Below are 21,824 nucleotides of genomic sequence, written 5' to 3'. Positions count from 1 at the left end.
TCCCTACAGAGTCCAGCACTAGAGAAGCCTCTCAGCTGTAGGAGCCAGCTGTCTGCAGAGCCACATGTACTGTAGGAACCTGCCATGTGAGCATTCCAGACCAGAAAGAAAAGCTCTTGCCTTTTGCGATGTCTTTCTAGTATGTGGTGGATACACCCTAAGGTGACCCCCAGTGATCCATGCCCTTGTATAATCCTCTCTCCCTGAGTGTGGATGAGATCTATAACTTGCTTTTAATCAATAGAATATGGCAAAGGTGATGGGATGTTACTCCCAGGATTACATTTCATTATGTAAGACTTTATCTTAGCAGGCTGGAGAGAGAGACTTTCCAGCTGGCCTTGAAAAAGCAAACAGGTAGGGACTTCCCTGGAGGCGCAGTGGTTAAGAATCAGCCTGCCAATGCAGGGTTCACAAGTTTGAGCCCTGGTCTGGGAAGATCCCACATGCCGTGGAGCCACTAAGCCCGTGTGCCACAACTGCTGAGCCTGCATTCTAGAGCCTGCAAGCCACAACTACTGAAGCCTGCATGCCTAGAGCCTGTGCTCCGCAACAAGAGAAGCCACCGCAATGAGAAGCCTGCGCACCACAACAAAGAGTAGCCCCCTGGGCTTCCCTGGTGGCGCAGTGGTTGAGAGTCCACCTTCCGATGCAGGGGACACGGGTTCGTGCCCCGGTCCGGGAAGATCCCACATGCCGCGGAGTGGCTGGGCCCGTGAGCCATGGCCGCTGAGCCTGTGCGTCTGGAGCCTGTGCTCCACAACGGGAGACACCCCAACAGTGAGAGGCCCGCGTACAGCAAAAAAAAAAAAAAAAAAAAAAAAAAAAAGAGTAGCCCCCGCTCGCCACAACTAGAGAAAGCCCATGTGCAGCAATGAAGACCCAACACAGCCAAAAATAAATGTTTTAAAAAAATTGTTTTAAAAAAAAGAAAAAGCAAACAGGTATGTTGTGAACTGCATATGGAGAGGGCTACATGGCAAGGAAATGCAGGTGGCCTCTAAGACCTGAAGGCAGCATCCAACAAACAGCCAGTAAGAAGCTGGGGCCTTCAAGTATGCAGCTGTAAGGAAGTGAATTCTGTCAACAATTTGAATGAGCTTGGAAACATTCTTCCCCCGTCAGGTTTCCAAATGAGAACACAGCCCAGCCAACACCTTGATTGCAACCTTGTGAGATCCTGAACAGAGGATCTGGTTAAACTTTCTGGACTCTTGACCCACAGAAACTGTGAGATGACAAACGTATATACTGTTTTAAGTCTCAAAGTTTATGGTTAACTTGCTTATGATAACAGAAAACCAATTAATAACCATCTCACATGCACCCCAATGTTCATAGCAGCACTATTTACAGTAGCCAAGACATGAAAGCAACCTAAATGTCCATGGACAGATGAATGGATAAAGAAGATGGGGTCCATATACATAGTAGAATATTGTTCAGCCATAAAAAAGAATGAAATAATGCCATTTGCAGCAACATGCATGGACCTAGAAATTATCATATCATACTGTCATACTAATTATCATACTAAGTGAAGTAAGTCAGACAGAGAAAGACAAATATCAGGTGATCTCATTTATATGTGTAATCTAAAGTATGATACAAATGAACTTATTTGCCAAACAGACTCACAGAGAAGGGGAAAGGGTGAGGGCAGGGATAAATTAGGAGTTTGGGATTAGCAGATATAAAAACTACTGTGTGTAAAATAGATAAACAACAGGTCCTACTGTATAGCAGAGAGAACTGTATTCAATATCCTGTAATAAACCAGAATGAAGAAGAATATGAAAAACAATTTCATTATATGTATCTATATAGATATAATCTGAATCACTTTGCTGTATACCAGAAACTAACACAACATTGTAAATCAGCTATACCCTCCCCGCAAAAAAAAAAGTGCCATCTACAGGTGAAGCTTAAAATTGTGCCATCTGGTAAAGGAAAAATATTTAAAGGACTTACTCCATTTTCTCAGAGAAGAAAAGGATAGATTTGGAGAGGATTTGAGAGGCAGTAAATTGATAAATGTTGCATTCCATTCCTTTGGCTACTCAGCTTCCATATGTATCCTTCTATAAACACTCAAATTCCTGAAAACAATTCTATTTTTACCGAAAAGGACATAGCTATCCAGGAAATTCCCTGGCCGTCCAGTAGTTAGGACTCCGTGCTTTCACTGCCGTGGACCCAGGTTCAGTTCCTGGTCAGGGAACTAAGATCCCACAAGCTGTGCAGCGCGGCCGAAAAAAGAAAAAGAAAAGACAAAAGACATAGCTAGGGCTTCCCTGGTGGTGCAGTGGTTGAGAGTCCGCCTGCCCATGCAGGGGACACGGGTTCGTGCCCCGGTCCGGGAAGATCCCACATGCCGTGGAGCGGCTGGGCCCGTGAGCCATGGCCGCTGAGCCTGCGCGTCCGGAGCCTGTGCTCCGCAATGGGAGAGGCCACAGTAGTGAGAGACCCGCGTACCGCAAAAAAAAAAAAAAAAAAAAAAAAATTACGGGCCTTGCAACGTGATGCACCAGAAGTATGGAAGGTCTTCTCGACCCAAAATTCAACTTGAATCTCCAGTTTATAGAAAATAAACAAGTTAAAAAAAGAAAAAGAAAGAAGTTAAATGAAGATAAAGAAACACACTAAATGCCAGTAAGGGGAAACAGACAAATCCAGAATGTGGGTCATTTTACAGGAGAAATTACCCAAATTCTACAACAAATCAGTGATCAGGTAAAGGAGGAGGATCGTAAAAAAAAAAAAAAAAAAAAAAGACATAGCTATATGTCTTACAAGTTCTTATCCTTTTCCCCAAATGAGGAAACTCACATTCCCAACAGTTATAACCGTTGCTGTCTATGATATACCTCATATTCGGTCATAGTCTCACTGAATATTCTATTACCTACAGGCTAAACTGTAAAATTTAACTTCCAACAACCTGTCTATAAAATAATAATGGAGGTTCCTTAAAAAACTAAAAATAGAGCTATCATATGATTCTGCAATCCCACTCCTGGGCATATATCCAGAGAAAACCATAATTCAAAAGATATGTGCACCCCAAATGTTCACTGCAGCACTATTTACAATAGCCAGGACATGGAAGCAACCTTAATGTCCATAGACAGATGAATGGATAAAGAAGATATGGTACACATATACAATGGAATATTACTCAGCCACAAATAAAGAATGAAATAATGCCATTTGCAGCAATGTATACACACTACTATATATAGAACAGATAATCATCAAGGACCTACTGATAGCACAGAGAACTCTACTCAATTATTCTGTAATAACCTAAACGGGAAAGGAATCTGAAAAAGATATATGTATAACTGAATCACTTTGCTGTACACCTGAAACTGGCAAAACTTGTAAATCAACTATACTCCAATATAAAATAAAAATAAAAAAAAATAATAATGGGAAGGAGAGAGAAGAAAATGGTGAGCATATACAAATAAAGCCATGCTTATAACAAGCAAAGAGAAAATGTACGGTCTTTGTTTCTGTAATTGGTCATGAGGCTGTAGTTGGTATCTAGGGCTTCATTTTACTAGTCATTCCATATTTCCCTTGTCCTTAGCTGCTGGGGTTCTTTATCTGATGGAGTGACCCAAACCTTCATTGCCAAAGAGTCTGAGTCCTTGGGCATTTTGCTTTTGTTGTTTGTATGTTGCGGTTTTCCCTTGACCTATATTATTGGGTATGGAAGTATCAAAAGGTACCTTAGAATCTTCTGGGTTCCAGACACAGTCCTTCTTGTTCCCATTGTGTAGCAGCAACCCAGTTTCTCCTTAGTACTCAGGATCAATTACTCTAGTCCATAGAGGAACTCCTTTTTTACCTTGTTGGTTCAGTGGTATAGGGAGCCCAAAATGACCAGGGGGGTAGTCTCATCGTCTAATTCATTGGAACCAATGTAAGCATTCCTCCCAAATCAGCAGAGCCCAAAGTTGGCAGGAGGGGAAATAAAAATTCTGCAAGTAGGTTATTAGATATAATGGTGAGAGGAACCAGTCCTACTTCCACCCCTTGATTCCTGGGACCATGTATTCTGGCTTTAGGGAATAGCACTGCATAATGGTTTTGATTCAAAGTATATATTGCATCTTATAAGACAGAACCTCTTCCTTTCAGGATATTATCTCTCAACTAATGCTGTAACTGAGTCTTCAATAAGCTATTCCACTTTTCAGTTAAGACCAGTCGACTCTCTGTGAGGGGTATGTGGGTATGAACCCGTTGCTGTACTTTCTTGGCTGTAAAATGAGTTCCTTGACTAGATGCAATGCTGTGGGGCATACCAGGACCCAGGACAGAGGATAAGGCATTCTGTGAAATTTTGTGAGTATATGGATGTTGGTGCTAACAGAAGCAGTGCAGACAGGGAAGACAGCTCCATATTCAGAATGTGTCTATTCCATTGAGGGTGAATCTCCGCCCCCTCCACAAAGGAAGACATCCAAAGAAATCATCTGCTACAAGGTGGCTGGCTGATCCTCCCTGGGGAATGGTGCCACATTACCAACTTAGTTGTTTGTGCTTTTTAGGATTTTTTTTATTATGGTAAAAATTTTTTTTACCGTTTTAATAATGTTAAGTGTTACAATTCAGTGGCATTAAGTACATTCACAATGTTGTGCAGTCATCACCACTATCCATTTCCAGTACGTTTCATCTTCCCAAACAGAAAGTCTACCCATTAAACAGTAACTCTTCAGACCCCTTTTCCCCCAGTGCCTGGTAACCTCTACATTACCTTCTGTCTCTAGGAATTTGACTACTCTAGATTCCTCATATAAGTGGAATCATACGACATTTGTCCTTTTACATATGGCAAATTTTACTTAGCATGTTTTCAAGGTTCATCCACATTGCAGTGTGGATCAGAACTTCATCCCTTTTTATGGCTGAAAATATTCCATTGTATGGATATACCACATTTTGTTTATCCATTCATTTGTTGTTTTGTGGCTTTGGCCACGTCACGTCTTAGTTGCAGTGTGCAGTATCTTCAGTTGCAGCATGCGGGATTTTTTTTTTTCACATCGTTATTGGAGTATAAATGCTTTACAAGGTTGTTAGTTTCTGCTGTATAACAAAGTGAATCAGCTATATGTATACATATATCCCCATATCTCCTTCCTCTTGAGGCTCCCTCCCACCCTCCCTACCCCATCCCTCTAGGTTGTCACAGAGCATCAAGTTGATCTCCTTGTGCTGTGCAGCAGCTTCCCACTAGCCATCCATTTTACATTTGGTAGTGTATATATGTCAGTGCTACTGTCTCACTTAATCCCAGCTTCCCCTTCCCCACCATGCCCTCAAATCCATTCTCTACCTCTGTGTCTTTATCCCTGCCCTGCCACTAGGTTCATCAGTGCTGCTTTTTAAAAAATTCCATATGTATGTGTTAGCATATGGTATTTGTTTTTCTCTTTCTGACTTATTTCACTCTGTATGACAGATTCTAGGTCCATCCATCTCACTACAAATAACTCAGTTTCATTCTTTTTTATGGTTGAGTAATATTCCATTGTATATATGTGCCACATCTTCTTTATCCATTCATCTGTTGATGGACATTTAGGTTGCTTCCATGTCCTGGCTATTGTAAATAGAGCTGCAGTGTACATTGTGGTGCATATATCTTTTTGAATTATGGTTTTCTCAGTGTATATGCCCAGTAGTGGAATTGCTGGGTTATATGGTAGTTCTATTTTTAGTTTTACAAGGAACCTCCATACTGTTCTCCGTAGTGGCTGTATAAATTTACATTCCTACCAACAGTGTAGGAGGGTTCCCTTTTCTCCACACCCTCTCCAGCATTTTTTGTTTCTAGATTTTTTTTTTGATCCACTTTCCTTTTATTTATTTTTTGAATTTTATTTTATTTATTTTTTATACAGTAGGTTCTTATTAGTTATCCATTTTATACATATTAGTGTATATATGTCAATCCCAATCGCCCAATTCATCATACCACCACCGCCCCCCACCGCTTTCCCCCCTTGGTGTCCATACGTTTGTTCTCTATATCTGTGTCTCTATTTCTGCCCTGCAAACCAGTTCATCTGTACCATTTTTCTAGTTTCCACATATATGCGTTAATATACGATATTTGTTTTTCTCTTTCTGACTTACTTCACTCTGTAAGACAGCCTCTAGATCCATCCACGTCTCTACAAATGACCCAGTTTCTTCCTTTTTATGGCTAATATTCCATTATATATATGTTCCACATCTTTTTTTTTTTTAAATAAATTTATTTATTTATTTACTTATTTTTGCCTGCGTTGGGTCTTTGTTGCTGCACGCAGGTTTTCTCTAGTTGCGGCAAGCGGGGGCCACTCCTTGCTGCAGTGCGCAGGCCTCTCACTGTGGTGGCCTCTCTTGTTGCGGAGCATGGGCCCTAGGCACGCGGGCTTCAGCAGTTGTGGCTTGCGGGCTCCAGAGCGCAGGATCAATAGTTGTGGTACACGGGCTTAGCTGCTCCACGGCATGTGGGATCTTCCCAGAGCAGGGCTCAAACCCATGTCCCCTGCATTGGCAGGCAGATTCTTAATCACTCTTAGGGCTAAACTCTAAAGCTATTGACTTAAAGCTGGAAGCTGGTCCATCAAAGGATGTTAGAAGTACAAAACACAGGTCCTCTCTACACAGCTTCGGATTCGGCAATTAGCTTGAAAAGACTGCTGGTCTTGGAGGGTCTCCTGGGGAGGTGGGGTTGGCTGTGGCTCATGCTGGGGCCATAAAAGCTGGTGGCAGATATACTGGGGATTATTCATCTGCCACCACATCTTCTTTATCCATTCATCTGTTGGTGGGCGTTTAGGTTGCTTCCATGACCTGGCTATTGTAAATAGTGCTGCAGTGAACATTGGGGTGCATGTGTCTTTTTGAATTATGGTTTTCTCAGGGTATATGCCCAGTAGCAGGATTGCTGGGTCATATGGTAGTTCTATTTTTAGTTTTTCAAGGAACCTCCATACTGTTCTCTACAGTGGCTCTATGAATTTACATTCCCACCAACAGGGCAGGAGGGTTCCCTTTTCTCCACACTCTCTCCAGCATTTATTGTTTGTAGATTTTTTGATGATGGCCATTCTGACTGGTGTGAGGTGATACCTCATTGTGGTTTTGATTTGCATTTCTCTAACGATTAGTGATGTTGAGCATTTTTTCATGCATTTGTTGGCCATCTGTATGTCTTCTTTGGAGAAATGTATATTTAGGTCTTCTGCCCATTTTTGAATTGGGTTGTTTGTTTTTGTGGTATTGAGCTGCATGAGCTGCTTGTATATTTTGGAGATTAAGCCTTATCAGTTGCTTCGTTTGCAAATATTTTCTCCCATTCTGAGGGGTGTCTTTTCGTCTTGTTTATGGTTTCCTTTGCTGTGCAAAAGATTTTAAGTTTCATTAGGTCCCATTTGTTTGTTTTTATTTCCATTTCTCTAGGAGGTGGGTCAGAAAGGATCTTGCTGTGATATATGTCATAGAGTGTTCTGCCTATGCTTTCCTCTAAGAGTTTTATAGTGTCTGGCCTTACATTTAGGTCTTTAATCCATTTTGAGTTTATTTTTGCGTTTGGTGTTAGGGTGTGTTCTAATTTCATTCTTTTACATGTATCTATCAGTTTTTCCTAGCACCACTTACTGAAGAGGCTGTTTTTCCTCCATTGTATATTCTTGCCTCCTTTGTCAAAGATGAGGTGATCATATGTGCATGGGTTTATCTCTGGGCTTTCTATTCTCTTTGGGGTCTTTTTTTAGTTGTGGCATGTGGACTCTTAGTTGCAGCATGTGGGATCTAGTGTCCTGACCAGGGATTGAACCCGGGCCCCCTGCATTGGGAGCACGGAGTCTTAGCCACTGGACCACCAGGGAAGTCCCCATTCATCTGTTGATGGACATTTGTGTTTTCACATTTTTGTTATTGGGAGTAGTGCTGCTATGAACATTTGTGTACAAGTGTTTGTTTGAACATCTCTTTTCCATTCTTTGGAATATATACCCTGGAGTGGAATTGTTGAGTCATGTGATAATTCTATATTTAATTTATTGAGAAATCACTAAACTGTTTTCCACAGTGACTTACCATTTTATATTCCCACCAGAAATGTATGAGTATTCCAATTTCTCCACATTTTCACTTATTTTTCAACATTTATTTTCCTTTTTTTAAAAAAATTATAGATCTTCCCACGGCACAGCCTGTATGAAGTGGAATCTTAATGTGGTTTTGATTTGCATTTCCCTAGTGGCTAATGATGTTGAGCATCTTCATGTGCTTGATGCCCTCTTCTGTGTCATCTTTGGAGAAATATTTACTCAAGTCCTCTGCCCATTTTAAAATTGAGTTGTCTTTTTGTTGTTGAGTTGTAAGAGTTCCTTAAACATTCTGGATAGTTGACCCTTGTCTGATAAATGATTTGCAGATGTTGTCTTCCATTCTGTGGGTAGTTTTTTCACTTTCTTGATAGTGTACCTTGATGCACAAAAGTTTTAATTTTAATGAAGCCCCATTTATCCAGTCTGTGGTTGCTTCTGCTTTTGGTGTCATATCTTATGACATCCAAGATTATGAAGATTTACTCCTATTTTCTTCTGAGAATTTCAGAATTTTAGCTCTTATGTTTAGGTCTTCCACCCATTTTGAGTTAATTTTTTATTTGGTGTAGGTAAGGTTCAACTTCATTCTTCTTCTTTTTTTTTTTTTTTTTTTTGCGGTACTCGGGCCTCTCACTGTTGTGGCCTCTCCCGTTGTGGAGCACAGGCTCCGGATGCGCAGGCTCAGCGGCCATGGCTCACGGGACCAGCCGCTCTGCGGCATGTGGGATCCTCCCGGACCGGGGCACGAACCCGTGTCCCCTGCATCGACAGGTGGCCTCTCAACCACTGCGCCACCAGGGAAGCCCCAACTTCGTTCTTTTGCATGTGGATATCCAGTTTCCCCAGTACCATTTGTTGAAAAGACTGTCCTTTCCCCATTGAATGGTCTTGGCGTTATTCTCAAAAATCATTTGACCATATGTCCAGGTTTTATTTCTGGGCTCTCTATTCTAATCTGGTCTGTATGTCTGTCCTTGTACCTGGATATGCTTGGTCTCTTATGGGTCATTTTCATCTGATGATAGATTGCTGTGGTGCATGTCCAGTCTTGTGGCTAGGTATGTCAGGCAACCCCGAGTTCCTGGTGGGAATCTCAGGCCACATGGTCACCCAATGTCCTGTGGTGTGGTGTTTACTTTCTGCCAAGGGTCAGGCACAAGCCAGAAACTGTTTCTCAAAAGGCAAATAGTTATCTGCAGAAGAGGGCATAGATTTGCTTCCAAATCCTAGAAGTCTGTGCTGTGATGTTCCTGTTGGTGTTTGCCAGGGCTCTGTACTGCATGCTTACTTGCCATGGACACTTCAAGTATCATTGAGTCTGCTGGATCAGGCCTAAATGGTAGAGTGACTTGTATAGCAGCCTGAACTTGCTGCAGAGCCTAGTCTTACTTGGTTCCACTTGAAATTGGCAACCTTGTGAGTGACTCTAAATGAGTGTCACAGTAGCAATCTCAAATGTGGTGTATGTTGCGTACCACATCCACAAAGTCCTACAAGTGTGCCTTTTCTCATGATGGGTGGTTTGAGGTACAGCAACTTACTTTTCATCTTGGAGTGGAAAGCTTGACAAGCTCAGACCAGTGAAACTCTAGCTACTGCACTGAGGTCACCAGCTGCCCAATTCTTGTAGGGATTATCTGCCATCCTCTAGTTTGCATGTTTTTCTAAGGCATCTAAGGTACTTTCTGCTCATCAAATCCAACGGACATGTGGCCATTTGAGTTCAAACCTCACTCATGGTACAGATTTTGTATCAGTCAGGGTCCAATCAGGCAAAAGAAACCACATAGTAATTCGAACAAAGAGAAGCTGCTGCGCTGCAGGAGCTTGCTGGCAGGAGCACACCAGACCCAGGAAGGAAGACATCTTCCTCTTGCATTGTCTCTTTAGCACCTTCTACTGTCAGAACTTAACATTGTGCCAGCCAGCAAAGGAAAAATATTTAAAGGGCCCAGCACCATTTTCTCAGAGTAGGCACTGATGGGTAGATTTGGAACTGAGAGGCTCCAAGTGGATAACTGGCATACTTTGTCACTTAAATGGATAGTATGGAGCAACTTTTATTTGTTTAAGATGCAGCTAAACAGTTGGGATCTTGCTGTGACAACACAGTGTTTCATTAATTTAAACAACCCTATCCCTCACCACCACCAATGTCTAGATGTATGTTACAGAGCCACAGAGATGAATAAGAGAGTCTCTGTCCACAGGGAACTTATATTTTTGGGTTAATAGTCTATTTCAAGGGACTTTTTAAAAAAATTTTATACTTCAAGTTTTTTTTTTTTATTTATTTTTTATACAGCACGTTCTTATTAGTCATCCATTTTACACACATCAGTGTATACATGTCAATCCCAATCTCCCAATTCATCACACCACCACCAACACCCCCCCGCCACTTTCCCCCCTTGGTGTCCATACTTTTGTTCTCTACATCTGTGTCTTAATGTCTGCCCTGCAAACCGATTCATCTGTACCATTTTTCTAGGTTCCACATATATGAGCTAACACATGATATTTGTTTTTCTCCTTCTGACTTACTTCACTCTGTATGACAGTCTATAGGTTCATCCACGTCTCTGCATATGACCCAATTCCCTTCCTTTTTATGGCTATTCCATTGTATATATCTACCACATCTTCTTTATCTATTCATCTGTTGATGGGCATTTAGGTTGCTTCCATGACCTGGCTATTGTAAATAGTTGCAATGAACATTGTGGTACATGTTTCTTTTTGAACTATGGTTTTCTCAGGGTATATGCCCAGTAGTGGGATTGCTGGGTCATATGGTAATTCTATTTTTAGTTTTTCAAGGAACCTCCATACTGTTCTCCATCGTGGCTGTATCAGTTTACATTCCCACCAACAGTGCAAGAGGGTTCCCTTCTCTCCACACCCTCTCCAGCATTTGTTGTTTGTAGATTTTCTGATGATGCCCATTCTAACTGGTGTGAGGTGATACCTCATTGTAGTTTTGATTTGCATTTCTCTAATAATTAGTGATGTTGAGCAGCTTTTCGTGTGCTTCTTGGCCATCTGTATGTCTCTTTGGAGAAATGTCTATTTAGGTCTTCTCCCCATTTTTGGATTGGGTTGTTTGTTTTTATAATATTGAGCTGCATGAGCTGTTTATATATTTTAGAGATTAATCCTTTGTCTGTTGATTCATTTGCAAATATTTTCTCCCATTCTGAGGGGTGTCTTTTCGTCTTGTTTGTAGTTTCCTTTGCTGTGCAAAAGCTTTTAAGTTTCATTAGGTCCCATTTGTTTATTTTTGGTTTTATTTTCATTACTCTAGAAGGTGGATCAAAAAAGATCTTTCTGTGATTTATGTCAGAGTGTCCTTCCTATGTTTTCCTCTAAGAGCTTTATAGTGTCCGGTCTTACATTTAGGTCTCTAATCCATTTTGAGTTTATTTTTGTGTGTGGTGTTAGAGAGTGTTCTAATTTCATTCTTTTACATGTAGCTTTCCAGTTTTCCCAGCACCACTTATTCAAGAGACCGTCTTTTCTCCATTGTATATCCTTGCCTCCTTTGTCACAGATTAGTTGACCATAGGTGCGTGGGTTTATCTCTGGGCTTTCTATCCTGTTCCATTGATCTATATTTCTGTTTTTGTGCCAGTACCATATTAGCTTGATTACTGTAGTTTTGTAGTATAGTCTGAAGTCAGGGAGTCTGATTCCTCCAGCTCCGTTTTTTTCCCTCAAGACTGCTTTGGCTATTCGGGATCTTTTGTGTCTCCATACAAATTTTAAGATTTTTTGTTCTAGTTCGGTAAAAAATGCCATTGGAAATTTGATAGGGATTGCATTGAATCTGTAGATTGCTTTGTGTAATATAGTTATTTTCATGATATTGATTCTTCCAATCCAAGAACATGGTATATCTCTCCATCTGTTTGTATCATCTTTAATTTCTTTCATCATTGTCTTATAGTTTTCTGCATACAGGTCTTTTGTCTCCCTAGGTAGGTTTATTCCTAGGTGTTTTATACTTTTTGTTGCAGTGGTAAATGGGAGTGTTTTCTTAATTTCTTTTTCAGATTTTTCATCATTAGTGTATAGGAATGCAGGATATTTCTATGCATTGATTTTGTATCCTGCTACTTTACCAAATTCATTGATTAGCTCTATTAGTTTTCTGGTGGCACCTTTAGGAATCTCTATATATAGTATCATGTCATCTGCAAACAGTGACAGTTTTACTTGCTCTTTTCCAGTCTGTATTCCTTTTATTTCTTTTTCTTCTCTGATTGCCATAGCTAGGACTTCCAAAACTATGTTGAATAATAGTGGTGAGAGTGGACATCCTTGTCTTGTTCCTGATCTTGGAGGAAGTGCTTTCAGTTTTTCACCATTGAGAATGATGTTTGCTGTGGGTTTGTTGTATATGGCCTTTATTATGTTGACGTAGGTTCCCTCTGTGCCCACTTTCTGGAGAGTTTTTATCATAAATGGGTACTGAATTTTGTCAAAAGCTTTTTCTGCATCTATTCAGATGATCATATGTTTTTTCTTCTTCAATTTGTTAATGTGGTGTATCACATTGATTGATTTGCATATATTGAAGAATCCTTGCATCCCTGGGATAAATCCCACTTTATCATGGTGTATGTTCCTTTTAATGTGTTGTTGGAGTCTGTTTGCTAGTATTTTATTTTATTTTATTTTATTTATTTATTTTTGGCTGTGTTGGGTCTTTGTTTCTATGTGAGGGCTTTCTCTAGTTGCGGCGAGCGGGGCCCACTCTTCATCGCGGTGCACGGACCTCTCACTATCGTGGCCTCTCTTGTTGCGGAGCACAGGCTCCAGACGCGCAGGCTCAGTAGTTGTGGCTCACGGGCCCAGTTGCTCCGTGGCATGTGGGATCTTCCCAGACCAGGGCTCGAACCCGTGTACCCTGCATTGGCAGGAGGACTCTCAACCACTGCGCCACCGGGGAAGCCCTGTTTGCTAGTATTTTGTTGAGGATTTTTGCATCTATATTCATCAGTGATATTGGTCTGTAATTTTCTTTTTTTGTAGTATCTTTGTCTGGTTTTGGTATCAGGGTGATGGTGGCCTCATAGAATGTGTTTGGGAGTGTTCCTTCCTCTGCAGTTTTTGTGGAAGAGTTTGAGAAGGATAGGTGTTAGCTCTTCTCTAAATGTTTGATAGAATTCACCTGTGAAGCCATCTGGTCCTGGACTTTTGTTTGTTGGAAGATTTTTAATCAGTGTTCCAATTTCATTACTTGTGATTGGTCTGTTCGTATTTTCTATTTCTTCCTGGTTCAGTCTTGGAAGGTTATACCTTTTTAAGAATTTGTCCGTTTCTTCCAGGTTGTCCATTTTATTGCCATAGAGTTGCTTGTAGTAGTCAGTTAGGATGCTTTGTATTTCTGTGGTGTCTGTTGTAACTTCTCCCATTTCATTTCTAATTTTATTTGAGTCCTGTCGCTCTTTTTCTTGATGAGTCTGGCTAATGGTATATCAATTTTCTTTATCTTCTCAAAGAACCATCTTTTAGCTTTATTGATCTTTGCTATTGTTTTCTTTCTTTCTATTTCAGTTATTTCTGCTCTGATCTTTATGATTTCTTTCCTTCTGCTAACTTTGTGTTTTGTTTGTTCTTCTTTCTCTAGTTCCTTTAGGTGTAAAGTTAGATTGTTTATTTGAGATTTTTCTTGTTTCTTGAGGTATTCTTGTATTGCTATAAACTTCCCTCTTAGAACTGCTTTTGCTGCATCCCAAAGGTTTTGGATCATCGTGTTTTCATGGTAATTTGTCTCTAGGTATTTTTTGATTTCCTCTTTGATTTCTTCAGTGATCTCTTGGTTATTTAGTAACGTATTGTTTAGCTTCCATGTGTTTGTGTTTTTTACGTTTCTTTCCCTGTAATTGGTTTCTAATCTCAAAGTGTTATGGTCAGAAAAGATGCTTAATATGATTTCAATTTTCTTAAATTTACTGAGGCTTAATGTGACCCAAGATGTGATCTATCCTGGTGAATGTTCCGTGTGCACTTGAGAAGAAAGTGTAATGTGCTGTTTTTGGATGGAATGTCCTATAAATATCAATTAAATCAATCTGGTCTATTGTGTCATTTAAAGCTTGTGTTTCCTTATTAATTGTCTGTTTGGATGATCTGTCCATTGGTATAAGTGAGGTGTTAGAAGTCCCCCACTAGTATTGTGTCACTGTTGATTTCCTCTTTTATAGCTGTTAGCAGTTGCCTTATGTATTGAGGTGCTTCTATGTTGGGTGCATATATATGTTTATAATTGTTATATCCTCTTGAATTGATGCCTTGATCATTATATAGTGTCCTTCCTTGTCTCTTGTAACATTCTTTATTTTAAAGTCTATTTTATCTGCTATGAGTATTGCTACTCCAGGTTTCTTTTGATTTCCATTTGCATGGAATATCTTTTTCCATCCCCTCACTTTCGGTCTCTATGTGTCCCTAGGTCTGAAGTGGGTCTCTTGTAGACAGCATATATATGGGTCTTGTTTTTGTATCCATTCAGCAAGCCTGTGTCTTTTTGTTGGAGCACTTAATCCATTTACGTTTAAGGTAATTATCGATATGTATGTTCCTATGACCATTTTCTTAATGTCTTGGGTTTGTTTTTGTCGGTCCTTTTCTTCTCTTGTGTTTCCCACTTAAGAGAAGTTCCTTTAGCATTTGTTGTGAAGCTGGTTTTGTGGTGCTGAATTCTCTGAGCTTTTGCTTGTCTGTAAAGCTTTTGATTTCTCTGTTTAATCTGAGTGAGATTCTTGCTGGGAAGGGTGATCTTGGTTATAGGTTCTTCCCTTTCATCACTTTAAATATGTTATGCCACTCCCTTCTGGCTTGTAGAGTTTTTGCTGAGAAATCAGCTGTTAACCTTATGGGAGTTCCCTTATATGTTATTTGTTGTTTTTTCCTTATTGCTTTCAATAATTTTTCTTTGTCTTTAATTTTTGCCAATTTGATTACTATGTGTCTCGGCATGTTTCTACTTGGATTTATCCTGTATGGGACTCTCTGCGCTTCCTGGACTTGGGTGGCTATTTCCTTTCCCATGTTAGGGAAGTTTTCGACTATAATCTCTTCAGATATTTTCTCAGGTCCTTTCTCTCTCTCTGTTCCTTCTCGGACCCCTATAATGTGAATGTTGTTGCGTTTAATGTTGTCCCAGAGGTTTCTTAGGCTGTCTTCAGTTCTTTTCATTCTTTTTTCTTTGTTCTGTTCTGCAGCAGTGAATTCCACCATTCTGTCTTCCAGGTCACTTATCCATTCTTCTGCCTCAGTTATTCTGCTATTGATTCCTTCTAGTGTATTTTTCATTTCAGTTGTTGTATTGTTCATCTCTGTTTGTTGGTTCTTTAATTCTTCTAGGTCTTTGCTAAACATTTCTTGCATCTTCTCGATCTTTGCCTCCATTTTTTTTTGGAGGTCCTGGATCATCTTCACTCTCATTATTCTTAATTCTTTTTCTGGAAGGTTGCCTATCTCCACTTTATTTATTTGTTTTTCTGGGGTTTTATCTTGTCCCTTCATCTGGTACATAGCCCTCTGCCTTTTCATCTTGTCTATGTTTCTGTGAATGTGGTTTTTGTTCCACAGGCTGCAGGATTGTAGTTCTTCTTGCTTCTGCTGTCTACCCTCTGGTGGATGAGGCTATCTAAGAGGCTTGTGCAAGTTTCCCGATGGGAGGGAGTGGTGGTGGGTAGAGCTGGCTGTTGCTCTGGTGGGCACAGCTCAGTAAAACTTTAATCTGCTTGTCTGCTGATGGGTGGGGCTGGGTTCCTTCCCTGTTGGTTGTTTGGCCTGAGGCAACCCAACACAGTAGCCTACCCAGGCTCTTTGGTGGGGCTAATGGTGGACCCTGGGAGGGCTCACGCCAAGGAGTACTTCCCAGAACTTCTGCTGCCAGTGTCCTTGTTCACGGTGAGACACAGCCACCCCCAGCCTCTGCAGGAGAACCTCCAACACTAGCAGGTAGATCTGCTCAGTCTCCCCTGGGGTCACTGCTTCTTCCCCTGGGTCCCGATGCACACGCTACTTGGTGTGTGCCCTCTAAGAGTGGAGTCTCTGTTTCCCCCAGTCCTGTCGAAGTTCTGCAATCAAATCCCACTAGGCTTCAAAGTCTGATTCTATAGGAATTACTCCTCCTGTTGCTGGACCCCCAGGTTGGGAAGCCTCACATGGGGCTCAGAACTTTCACTGCAGTGGGTGGGCTTTTGTGGTATAAGTGTTCTCCAGTTTGTGAATCACCCACCCAGCAGTTATGGGATTTGATTTTATTGTGATTGCACCCCTCCTACCTTCTCACTGTGGCTTCTCCTTTGTCTTTGGGTGTGGGGTATCATTTTTGGTGAGCTCCAGTGTCTTCTTGTCAATGATTGTTCAGCAGTTAGTTGTGATTCCGGTGCTTTCGCAAGAGGGAGTGAGAGCACGTCCTTCTACTCCGCCATCTTGAACCAATCTCTCAAGGGACTTTTAACAGTTCCTTTGCCTATTTCATTCTTGCCCTTTGAAGTAAAATAATCTAAAAAATGCTTCCTTTGGTAAATTAAGAGTACCTCACCACTGTGTGATGGTGTGTATTTTATATTTGTTGTACCTTGCATTTCTTTTTACCATACCCCTTGACTCTATTCATCTCTTTATCTCAGTCTGCATAGAAAATGATATACTGTTGTTATCAGTGATCCCCTAAACCCTCGAACTGTCATTGGCCCCTAAACAAAAATAAATAATATCCTCTAGGAAATTTAAGGACATAACTTTTTTTAAAAAAATTTTTATTGAAGTATCGTTGATTTACAATGTTGTGTTAGTTTCTGCTGTACAGCAAAGTGAATCAGCTATACGTATACATATATTCACTCTTTTTTAGATTATTTTCCCATATAGGTCATTACAGAGTATTGAGAAGAGTTCCCTGTGCTATACAGTGCTATCTATTTTATATATACTGTTGTATATATGTCAATCCCCATCTCCCAATTTATCCCCCCGCACCACCGCTGCTTTCCCCCTCGTAACCATAAGTTTGTTTTCTACAGCTGTGACTCTATTTCTGTTTTTTAAATAGGTTCATTTGTACCATTTTTTAGATTCCACATATAAGCGGCATCATATGATGTTTGTCTTTCTCTGTCTGACTTCACTCAGTATGACACTCTCCAGGTCCATCAGTGCAAATGATATTATTTCGTTCTTTTTTATGGCTGAGTAATATTCTGCTGTATATATATATATATATATATATATATATATATATAAGTATGACATCTTCTTTATCCATTCCTCTGTCAATAGACATTTAGGTTGATTCCATGTCCTGGCTAGTGTAAATAGTGCTGCAGTTGAACATTGGGGTGCATATATCATTTTGAATTATGGTTTCCTCTGGATATATGTCCAGGAGTGGGATTGCTGGATCATATGGTAGCTCTATTTTTAGTTTTTAAAGGAACCTCCATACTATTCTCCATAACTTCTTGATCCTTAAAAGACACAGGCTGGGATGTCTTTGGCTAAAGGGATTGTCCATTAGAGAAAGTTTGGGGCTCTGAACCAAAAGCAACTTCTCCTTTGACTTTCTTTCCTGGGCAGATCTTGCTGTCACTGCTGTTACCACGCCGGAACCGCCTAAGAAGTGAGATTGAAGAAGCCCTGGACATGAACCTCCTTAAGCAGGACGCAGAACATGGGGCCCTGAATGTCCCTCGTCTCTCTAAGTACATTCTCAACATGATGACTCTGCTGTGTGCACCAGTTCGGGATGAAGCAGTGCAGAAACTAGAGAACATCACAGACCCTGTTCGGTTACTGAGGTGTGAAACTTGACCAGTTTCTTGAAACCTGCCTCAGCCCCTGGGCCGGGCACAGCTGGGCCGGACACTGGGTCACAGCCTCTGTCTTGGCTGGCTCTTCCCTACTGAAGACCTGACTAACTCCTCTTTTCTCTGGTCTATTAGCTTTTCTTTTCCAAAGATGGCCTTAGATTGATAGGCCCCCTATATACCATCCTACCATAAATCATTGGAGTATGTAATCCCTTCTTCCAAGGAATTCAAACATCCCTGTCCCAGGTTTTCTTATTGCATTTCACACAATATGAGGGATAGGGATGGGAGGTTACCCCTTTTTCAGAGCTATAGAAACCATGACCCAGAAAGTTAAAAAAAAAAAAAAAAAGTGAATTGTCCAAAACTAGCATCAGAAATAACATCAGCTAAAATCCCACTTCCCAGAGAGATTTGTCGGCATGCTGGTGTGTGTCCTTCCACTGACTACTCTCTTTTTCATAGACATAGAATGACTGTTGTGGAAAGGTCTGAAGGCTTTAGCATCCAGAAACTTATCTGTTCCTAGCTCTGCCACTCACTCACTTACTCACTCTGGGCCTTGGGTCCTAGGCCACAGTGCCATCTTTTGTAAATTTAGGAGGCAGGACTAAGTTAGTTTTAAAGCCCCTCCTACCTCTATAATATGGTGATTTAATGATACCTTGTGTAGGTTCCCCCTCACTGGATCTCCTTTCATAGTATAACTATTCTATTTCCTCCTGTGTCAGGGGAATCTTCCAGGTTCTGGGCCTGATGAAAATGGACATGGTGAACTACACTATCCAGAGCCTTCAGCCCCAACTGCAGGAACATTCCGTCCAGTATGAACGAGCTAAATTTCAGGAACTCCTCAACAAGCAGCCTAGTATGTATATAACTTGAGGGCAGGAGCAGGGAATATGACTTTGGGTCTGACTTTAATGATGTGAGAGAGTACTCTGCCTCTTTTTAGGAGCAGAAAGTTTCTTCCTCAGATGGGGGTGACAGAAGGAATAGTTATCTAAGCCAGAAAGACTTCCCCCCACCGAAGCATTTACTTATTGAGGAGGAGGAGATCTTGAAGCTGTCCCAAGGCTTCCGGGAGCTAGGAGCTGAAGATAATTACGTACTCTTCCTGTCACAGGCCTCCTCGATCACACTACCAAGTGGCTGACCCGAGCGGCGGCAGACCTGTCCATGCCGCCGCCTAGCTGCCCTGACACTCGCGACTCCTCCAGTGTGGTCTGCCCCTCTCCAAGTGAGGCAGCCAACAGCCCGGAGCCCCTCAACCCCAAAATGGTGCTGTCCCAGGGCTTCCTGAACCTCCTCCTCTGGGACCCTGAAGATGAAGAGTTTCCTGAGGTAGGACTGTGGGGGGCCTTGCCTTGTTGTCTGGGACTGAGGACTTGCATGGGGACCCTCGTTTCCCGACCCGCTCTGCCTGCTTCCCCAGACCCTGCTGATGGACAGAGCCCAGCTGCAGGAGCTGGAGGCCCAGCTGCGCCAGTTAACCATCCTGGCCTCGGTCTTGCTAGTGGCCAGCAGCTTCTCTGGCAGTGTTCTGTTTGGCTCGCCTCAGTTTGTGGCTAAGCTGAAACGCATAACCAAAGCCCTGATGGAGGAGTTGAAGTCCAGGTGAGTTGCATAGGTCTTTTTTGGAGTAACGATAGGTGATATGAAGGCACAGGCAGGTAGTGAAGGATGCCTTACGTTCTACAACAAACCACAACAAACTACGTTCCACTTTGGAATGAGTCACAAAGTTTGTTGGTATCTTTCCATAAGTGGCCTTGAGGCTTGTAACAAAGAAGAATAAAACTTTCTTCCAAAAGGGTAGTATGGAGGATAGTTTACTATAAAATGATTCATTATCTTGCTTGCTACAGAAGAGTCTTTATCTAGTTGAGTGGGCTGGTCGTATGTATCTCCAGGAGTCGGCCAGTCAGTCAGCAATGTTGATTGAATATCCACTGAGTGCAGGGTGTCATACCAAAGGAAAAAGCGGAATCAAATGACCATGGAAAATGTCCAAGAAAGTGTTAAAAATGTGTATATAAAAATAAATCCCATGTGGCTAAAGAATACTGAGTGGATACGAAACCCTTGCCCAGAGTTGATTTTATAGTTTATCTTGTTTTCTAAGAAGAAGAACATGGTGTCATACAGAGAAAGAAGTCAGTATCTGGAGGGTAACAGTGAAGACACTGACCCTGCCCACTGGGCTCTGTGCTTCCAGGGCCTGGGGTGAGGGCAGAAGGGTGGCTGGGCGTCTCCCGCACGTGGGCCCAACTTCTGGTGTGGAGCTTCGGGGCTCAGGGCCACCCCTGGGTACCAGCTTACTCTCCTTCACGGTCTAGGCCTGAGGAGGAGGCTCTGCTGACTGTGAGTGAACAGGTGTCTCAGGAAATCCATCAGAGCCTCCAGAACATGGGCCTTGCTGCTCTGAGCAGCGACAACACAGCATCGCTGATAGGAGAGCTCCAGAACATCACCAAGAAGGAGAACTGTGTCCACAGTGTCATTGGTGAGCACGCCTGTGGGGTGGTGGGAATGCTGAGGGGAGAGCCAATCCCCCTGCTGGAAGGTGCTTACTGAACCATTTAACTATAAAGGGCATGATGATTGGGCAAGTCACTGTGTAGGCTTCAGTTGTTGCATAATGCAGGGTTGAAAATATATCCCTTTTAGTTTAAAGACTGACTCTATGGTTGAAGGAAGATTTGTACCGGGAATTCATGGCTTCTAGGTGTGGCATACTGTCCAGCCAATCTGGTTAAGTCATCCCTGGCCTTCTGGGTCATTTTTGGCTGCAGTCTAAGACACGTGACACCCACTCCCTGCCAACAAGAAGTTGATGCCGAATTAGGCTGGAGGACATGTTCCCAAAGCAGGGATTTCCCCTGTCCCATGTTGGAATGGTGGCCATGAGCTTGACCTTGCTCTTAACCTCAGCCATCTGAAGGGTCAGTCAAAGATCCTCCTGTTATTTCAAATACCAGGATTTAACTGATGAATACTTAAGGAATCTTTTGAATAGAAATGTGCTAGCCCACTAGTTTTGGATCTTTGCTTTGTCCTTGGGAGTTAGGTAGCAGCCCCCTTCCCAAACAAAACAAATTTCCTTATGTCTAGGTGAGTGGGTAGGTCAGTGAATATCTCAGTTAACTTTGAACTTGGGTGAGTGGAGTGCAGGGGGCAGTGTTTCTCCCTGAAAGTTGTTTGCTCTTTTCCTTCTCACTGTCTATTCCTGCTCACAGATCAGCGGATCCACTTGTTCCTCAAATGCTGTTTGGTTCTTGGTGTGCAGCGGTCTCTGCTAGACCTCCCTGTAGGCCTTACCCTCATTGAGGCAGAGCTGGCAGAACTGGGCCAAAAGTTCGTCAGCTTAACACACCACAGTCAGCAGGTGTTTGGCCCCTACTACATGGAGATCTTAAAAACCCTCATCCCCCCAGCCCAGGCACTGGAGACAGAAGTGGGATCTCTCTGATGACACTGGCTCCAAGCCCTGGTACCTTGGACCCAGGAGAGAAGCCCATCATTCTCTTGGGGTGACATCACCAGTGACCAGCAGAGCAGCAAGACCTCTCCCCGTCTGCAGCCAGTATACTACGCTGCAGTGACCAAGCATGTAAACACTGCCTGGCCCAAACTCATTCACTAATAAACTTCTGAACTGCAAGCAAACCCCACGCTTCCTGTGCGGCAGCGTGGCCAGGCCCTGTGTCCTCGGCCCCCCATTAGTGAGCAGCTGGCAGGCCCTGGTTTTTCCTCCAGGTGCTGCCTTCAGCATGCAAAGCTGAGAAGCCACGACGTGTAGGTACTATAACATTATATAACGTTTTCTCTGAGGGTAAAGCATTTCTCTGAGGGCTCTGAGAATTCT

General features: G+C 42.1%; 1 protein-coding gene across 2 annotated transcripts in view; it reads left to right on the top strand.

Moving 5' to 3' along the window:
• The window catches only part of TCP11 (t-complex 11), a 30,136-nt gene extending 8,708 nt beyond the window's left edge, over positions 1-21,428 (top strand). For both annotated transcript variants that reach the window (XM_007467239.1, XM_007467238.1), the window contains exons 4-9: positions 17,722-17,944; positions 18,688-18,824; positions 19,083-19,300; positions 19,392-19,573; positions 20,296-20,462; positions 21,196-21,428. In XM_007467239.1, coding sequence (XP_007467301.1) covers positions 17,722-17,944; positions 18,688-18,824; positions 19,083-19,300; positions 19,392-19,573; positions 20,296-20,462; positions 21,196-21,428 — 1,160 coding nt within the window. The remainder of the gene's footprint in view (positions 1-17,721; positions 17,945-18,687; positions 18,825-19,082; positions 19,301-19,391; positions 19,574-20,295; positions 20,463-21,195) is intronic.
• The last annotated feature ends 396 nt before the right edge of the window (positions 21,429-21,824 follow it).

Source organism: Lipotes vexillifer, unplaced genomic scaffold, assembly GCF_000442215.2.
Source record: "Lipotes vexillifer unplaced genomic scaffold, Lipotes_vexillifer_v1.1 scaffold528, whole genome shotgun sequence".
NCBI classification, from domain to species: domain Eukaryota; kingdom Metazoa; phylum Chordata; class Mammalia; order Artiodactyla; family Lipotidae; genus Lipotes; species Lipotes vexillifer.
The sequence above is the reverse complement of the archived record's forward strand: the minus strand, read 5'-3'. Positions and strand labels throughout refer to the sequence as shown.